General features: G+C 45.6%; 1 protein-coding gene across 1 annotated transcript; it reads right to left on the bottom strand.

The window, feature by feature from the left end:
• Window positions 1-1,578: 1,578 nt before the first annotated feature.
• Window positions 1,579-6,987, bottom strand: LOC136578670 (perilipin-2-like). Its single transcript, XM_066578862.1, has 7 exons — window positions 6,964-6,987; window positions 4,764-4,959; window positions 4,310-4,392; window positions 3,923-4,175; window positions 3,229-3,413; window positions 2,032-2,166; window positions 1,579-1,953 (listed from the first exon to the last, which is right to left on the bottom strand). The coding sequence occupies exons 1-7, from the start codon at window positions 6,973-6,975 to the stop codon at window positions 1,579-1,581; spliced, it is 1,239 nt and encodes a 412-aa protein (XP_066434959.1). The 5' UTR covers window positions 6,976-6,987.
• Window positions 6,988-7,347: the final 360 nt, after the last annotated feature.

Below are 7,347 nucleotides of genomic sequence, written 5' to 3'. Positions count from 1 at the left end.
TAGAGTTCAGGCCTGACCCCTTTTTTCCAACCGAAAGTTCTCAGAGAACAACGAATAGTACTTCCCTCCTTCTGCCAGGAACCCCGTAACACCACGGAACAGAGGTTCCATAATTTAGATGTTAGACGAGCAGTCCTGAAGTATTTGGAGGTCACACATTCCTTCAGGAAGTCTAACAACCTCTTTATTCAATTCCAGGGTCCACGCAGAGGAGGGGCCGCTACTAAGGACTCCTTAGCGTGTTGGGTCAGGAGGGCCATAGAAGAGGCGTCCAGATCCCAAGGGATCCCACTCCCGGGCGACGTTAGAGCCCATTCCACTAGGGCAGTCGCCTGTTCCTGGGCGGAGAGCGCCCAGGCGACAACCGACCAGATCTGCAGAGCCGCCACATGGTCAAGCACTCATACTTTCACGAAGCACTATCGCCTGGACCCGTGATATGGCCTTTGGGCTTAAGGTGCTACAGGCAGTGGTCCCTCCCTAAAGCCCTTGATTGTTGGCACTACTCCATGTGTATGCTGTCAGGATGATGAGGGGAAGACAGGAATTAGGTCCTACCTGTTAATTCCTTTTCTTGAAGTCATCCTGACAGCATAGGGGCTTTTCCCTCCCCTTGAGTTATTTTTACGTGAAGTAATGTATTGTACTATGATTTCTGTATTAATTGATTGGGTAAGCAAAGCCGGGTCACTGTAGTTATTTGGTACACACTGGTGAGCCGGTGGTGGGAGTTACCTTTTGTATTCTCCGCTTTCTGTCCAAACAGGTGTCCGGCAGACACCTACAGAAGAGTTACTGAGGTCTGCCTATACCTTTGCTACAGAAATGTTACAGGGGTCTGCGTATTCTTCTGCTACAGGAATGTTACTGGGTCTGCCTATACCTTTGCTACAGGAATGTTATAGGCAGACCCCCTGTATTTCTGCTACAGGAATGTTACTGGAGACCGCTTATACTTTTACTACAGAAGAGTTACTGAGGTCTGCCTATACCTTTGCCACAGGAATTTGACAGGGGTCTTGCCCCCATTTTGGCTTAAAAGTGGGACCTGGGAGCCTCAGATGCAGCCATGCATGCTGCCCCTGCCCTTCCGTGGCGTTTCCATGACTGAGGTTTTCCAGAGTTTCACAAGTCATGGCCTATGTAAAGCATCGGTCCCATACAAAAATGCTCGAGTCGCCCATTGACTTCAATGGGGTTTGTTACTCGAAACGAGCTCTCGAGCATTGCGAAAAGTTCGTCTTGAGCAACTAGCACCTGAGAATTGAGCACCACCTCATCTCTAGTTATTTTCCATCTATTAAAAACCACATTGAGCACAAATTAGGCAATATCCGTTTGACTTTTTGAGCAGCTGTATGAACACAAGTCAGCAACAGCAAAGAGTTGATGCAGACATTTTATTTTACAAAAAGTGCACATAGTGGTTACATATCAGTGATTCAAATATAGTTGGGTAAGATAGCCAAGAGTAACACTGTTGCTGGCCCTCAGATGGAGAGAACAAGGAGTTGAGTTGGAATGGTGGTGTGGTTGGGATTTGTCCATTTAAGTACAACATTTCTTCACCGGAAGCTTTTAATGCTCCTTCGTGGCAGAGTCTTCCCCAACTGATTCTTGCTCCTCTTGTCTGCCAGCCAGTTGGGGAATGAAGCCCCCTACCAGCCAGTTTAGGGGAGAGTTGTTCAACAAGAGATCCAGCACCTCCTCCAGAGACCCCTTCATGTTTGTGAGCTGCTCCTTAGTGCTGGTTAAGAGGCCAGCAGACATTTCTCTGAAGGAAGAGGCAGCATGGAAGGTCTGATATACATCTGCAGCCGTGGCACTCACATCTTGAGCTTTCTTCTGAAGGCTTTGGGGCAGACCTTGGACACTGGTCACAAGAGACACACATGTGGTTTGTAGCTGGTGACTGAGATTGCGGGCAATAGCCAGAGTGCGGGATTCCATATGCTAGAGAGAGAAATAGACATGTGAGATTCCCAGGGTCCAGATGAAGCTGGCACACACACTATAGGGAATTGGCATTACCTCAGTGCTTTCAGGGTCCCCACCAGCATCTTGTCCTGTGCCTTTACTCCACTCCAGCCACTTATTATAAATCTTCTCCTGTACAGTCTGGATTTTCTGACTGGCATCATCCATGTTCTTTCTTGCATATTCAACCTTGAGAGAATAGGGTAATGTTATATTCACCATGTCTACATGGGAGAGATCGTGGAGGATGCCATCATTACATGGACCTCACTAAGGTTTATGCCTCAGTTACACCAGTATGTCTTATTCCCTTAATATGAGTTCTAGAATCAGCTAGAAACCATTTCCAGAGTAGATTACTTAAACAAAAACATTCAATGATTAAGTGTTATATAGGCATTATTACACCCCATTATATGGTGTCCTAAACATGCCATTTATTAAGGAACCTCTTGAAACTCCTGCAGCATTTCTTGAAGAGCTAGTTGACGTAAGAACATCTAATGCTAGATAAGCAAACAGGCAAACACATGAACTGAATATAGAGGAGTTGAACTTAGTAAATATTTAAGACTAGTCATTTTTGTCTGAAGCTCTAAATATACCAAATCTAATCTGTAATATGGCTTACATTGCAGATGAATAAAGACATTTGCAGGAGTTTTACTGACAAGGGTTTCTGCTAAGCTTCACACTTAAAGGAGATGTCCCGAGGCAGCAAGTGGGTCTATACACTTCTGTATGGCCATAATAATGCACTTTGTAATGTACATCGTGCATTAATTATGAGCCATACAGAAGTTATAAAAAGTTTTATACTTACCTGCTCCGTTGCTAGCGTCCTCGTCTCCATGGAGCCGACTAATTTTTGGCCTCCGATGGCCAAATTAGCCGCGCTTGCGCAGTCCGGGTCTTCAGCTTTCTTCTATGGAGCCGCTCGTGCCAAAGAGCGGCTCCGTGTAGCTCCGCCCCGTCACGTGCCGATTCCAGCCAATCAGGAGGCTGGAATCGGCAGTGGACCGCACAGAAGAGCTGCGGTCCACGAAGGTAGAAGATCCCGGCGGCCATCTTCAGCGGTAAGTATTGAAGTCACCGGACCGCCGGGATTCAGGTAAGCGCTGTGCGGGTGGTTTTTTTAACCCCTGCATCGGGGTTGTCTCGCGCCGAACGGGGGGGGGGGGTTAAAAAAAAAAAAACCCGTTTCGGCGCGGGACATCTCCTTTAACAGATCCCTCAGGTAGATTTACTCACCAGGTCAACTGTGATCTGGAGCTGAGCAATGGCTTCCTGGCTTCTGCATTTGGCATCCTTGATCCGGGTCACAGCTTGTTGATAAGCACGTCTGCTGGCCTTGGTAGAGAGGGAACCCAGGCGGACATAGTAGCTGGCCTCATCTTGGGACAACTCAGAGCCTTCTGGTTTAGTTGCTTCCTCAGCTGAAATTAGGTGACATTACAGTTATGTCTATATTGGTTCTTCAAAAGCTTCATCATTATTCAGATCCATGCTTTCAATATAAGCATTTGGTACTAGTGGTGGTAGTGAGGAGGGTATAACTGTAGCTCTTTTACTTCCTGCTGATACCGAGACTATAAGCAATTCAATTGTGCCATTTTAATTACTTTAATATGACTAGCTGTAGTAGTGTTCTTAAAGGGTTTTTGAAGCTCTTCAAGTGATCACCTATCCACAGGATAGGTGATCAGTAGGAGACTGCCACCCAGAACTCCCTAAGAGAAGATCAGTGAGGGTCTTACATGGCAGATGCCCTGCTAATCTATTGATTATCCTACAATAGGACAAGTTTTATTAGAGAACTCAAGAGAAGAGTTCCTCTGACAGAGACTGATGTGCTATAGAACTGCTTTGCAAAGAGATGTTGTACCTCCTGCAATGGCAGCACCAGCATCTCCAAGTCCGCTTCAGAGACCACCCTTCTGCTTACCCAACTCTTCATCTGTCGGCGGCAGGTATTGTTCCAGAAGAGATTCAGACTTGGATAGTGCAATGTCCACACGATCGCTCATCAGCTCCACTACACTGCTTCCCAGGACTGTGCTAATGCTGCCATTTACCACAGCCTTAGTCCTCTCCACACCGTCCTGCACAGCTCCCTTGGTTTTATCCACTACTCCTGTGATCCTCTGAAGAACGGCATCCTTGGCCCCAACAACTGCTTCTGAGGCATTAGCCACCACCTGCCAGAAGAGACATTTATACCCATGAGCTCAAACCCAGCAACCGACCCCGCTATGGTTCACACTGCACTGCTATTACAGAGGTGGTTAGTTTATGGGACATTTATAAGGTCCCCTGGGATTTAATAGCTCACCTTTCCAGAAGGCTGATGCAGAATAGGCAGCTTCTCTTCCATCTTATCTAGGCCAATACAGGCCATGTTGTTAGCCAGAGTAACTGAAGAGGGAGAAAGCATCAGTTTGAAGGATAAAACCATGTACTGATGAGCTACAAGCCAGCAAAAGTCCTGGGGAATAATGCTGAGACTGTTGTAGGACATAACATTTAGCTACTGAGCAAGGAGAGAACAAACTGCATGTCTAATACAAACCCCCAATATCATGGCAGAAGTCAGGGAGTTACAGCAGATTCTTTTTCATCTTCCCAATTCTTAGAGAACCATCACTAACAACATCCCCTCTGCATATTATGAAAAATCTGCATTTCTAGATATGGAAGTCATCTGAAGGCAGAGAAGTAAAGAAAGTCTAATCCCCAGCATCTCAGTCATCAGTGAGGAGGAGATCCTCCTTCCATAGAACACCTACTTTGAGGCTCCAGGTGCTGTAGGAGGGGCTCGGCGCTACTCATAGCCACAGAAGTGATGCTTCTCACACTTGTCTCTGCGACGTCACATACAGATTTCAGGTAGGGATGGTTGTCTTTGGTGGTCACATAGGCAGAAGACACCAGATCATAAGTGGAGCTCACCAATGGGAGGTTCACCAACCTTACCAGTACATTCTAAGGGGGGGACAAGTACAGGGAAGGGTTAAGTGTGTCAACCAGATCTAATCAGACATTAGAAGGAGGTATTTCTAGCTTATACAGTGGAATCCCACCTCTTAAGGTCCAGTGTCCCCCCCCCCCCCCCCCCCTTCCATTTTCATACCTCCTTTCAAGTGCCATACACTTAAATTTTTCTACCAAAAGCTATATGAGAGCTTATTTTTCTGTACAAGTAGCATATTTGAGTTAAGACTTATTGTAAGACTATTGTTTTTTCCCTGCCCAAGAGTTATCAATTCCACCATTTTTTAAAAAGTTTTTCATAAAACTCTTTTGTAATTTTTCCATTTAGAGTCACATAACTTAGTTTTCCATGGATTGAGCTTTGAGGGTTTGTCTTATGTGTGGGATACACATGGAACAATACACTGTGCAGGATAAGTAGTGTGTTCAGTTTTTTGTGCAGGTAGTTAGACATTGTTAGTAGTTAAAAAAATAAATATATATATTAGGATCTGAAAAAAAACCCCAAACATTTAAAAATGTATTTCTGCTGCTGTGGATTTCTGCTCCGTACCCCACATGTACACAGCAGATGGGTTGTCTGCATCTTGTAAAGATATTCTGCATGTGAGAGAGTTCCCTCAGGAACCTTTCACACGGGATTAAATGGTCCGCAGGATGCAGCACTAAGGGCTCCTGCACACTTGCGGTTTCCCTGTGCGTTTTTTTTCCACACGATTGTCAATGGGACATTCTAAAGTTAAAAAACGCATCACAAGTTGGTGCTTTGCAATTTTTGTGTGATGCGGTTTTAACATTGGAAAGTCTCATTGACAATTGCACACAAAAAAGAAAAATAAATGTGATATCGTGTGAATAAAAACACGCAGAAAACACACACGTGTGCAGGAGCCCTAATGCTGATTTTGTTGTGTTTTTAACTGCAGAACAGTTTTTTCCACAGGCTTTAATTGGTGATTTACATCTCCTGTATGTTAGAAACTCGCAACAATTCCACAAGACGTCCCTAATTTTGCAGCAGAAAGTTTTTCTACTGGGGAAGTTAGTCTTGCGGTTTTGAAGTAAAGACATGCAGATTTTTAAATGCGGGAAATTCGAGCCCCATACAAATAATATTGTGACATAGAAATATTTTTGTGAAATCCATCTCTTATAAAAGGGCCTTTAAAGTGCTTTCACATGAGCTGGAGTTACACCGCAGGATGCATCACAGATAGCAGCAAATGCTGCTGGTTATCTGCGGATTTTAGTGCAGAGATGAGAGTTAGACCTGCAGATTGTGGCAAAGAAGTCTGCAGCTGTGGATTTGGGTGCATCCTGTGGGATTAATTTAGAGCAGCCTTCCAGAGAAGGATAGCACACTGTGCAGTGTAATACAGGGCAGATTATACACCCAGGTGGAGAGCTCTACCCCAGGAGGTTAAGGCTTTGTTCACACAGGACAGAACTCCCTGTGCAGCGTCTGCAGCCAACATTCTGCAGCACAGATCCCACAGCAGTCCCACCATGGGGCAAATATTGATATGATATTCCCCCCTCATGTGAAGAGGTAGAATCTGCACCCCAAATCTGCTTCTACAGTTGATACACTGAAGATCCAAAACCCCAAACCCGCTCTGCCGGCCAATTCTCAAGTTCTGGGCAGATTCTCTACAACATGCCAACAAGATCTTGTAAGTCTCATCCAGTTTGATACAACTGTAAATGCTGTAGACTTACCACATGGATAGAAAGCCTGCCGTGTGCGATTTTAGCCTTATAGGGGCAGTGCTCATTATGGGGGCACTTCTTCATGTAGCCCCCCCAGAGACAGCAGAGTCTCACAAGGGTCAGCCAGATAGCAGGAAGTTGCGTTTCCTTAAATGGAGGTTTCTCAGCAGCTGATGAAGAAGTTTCTGCCTAGTGGATGTGCTCAGCTCCCCATTATATAGAACAGGGTGTGGATCCATCACCGGCAGTCAGCAATATCCCCATTACAGAACATTCAGTACTTACCTGCTGCTCCATCTCAGCCAGATGACCTGGAATCACCTACAAGAGGGAAGACAGTCAGACAGGAGCTGATAACCCACCACAAGCAGCAACTAGCCTGCACCTCCAATCATCACAGACACCCACAGGAAGCCAAAAAAAAACCCCAGCAGACCACCCTGCACCTCTAGCCCCAATCACACACCTCCCCATTCATAATGCCCAGAAGCTGCAGAAGTAATGAATGATAGCTCCTTAGGAGTCCACAGACTTATATAAGGCTAACCACACCCACTGGGTAATTGTCTTGGCAGGTGTGATGTCACAGGAGGAGTGGGGCCTCCCAGGATTACAGGTCTCATAACAGGAAGGGTAAAGGGTAAACGGTAGAACAGGGATAGGTATTGT

The sequence above is a fragment of the Eleutherodactylus coqui genome, chromosome 9 (assembly GCF_035609145.1).
Source record: "Eleutherodactylus coqui strain aEleCoq1 chromosome 9, aEleCoq1.hap1, whole genome shotgun sequence".
In the NCBI taxonomy this organism is placed as follows: domain Eukaryota; kingdom Metazoa; phylum Chordata; class Amphibia; order Anura; family Eleutherodactylidae; genus Eleutherodactylus; species Eleutherodactylus coqui.
This window is presented reverse-complemented; position numbering and strand designations above follow the sequence as displayed.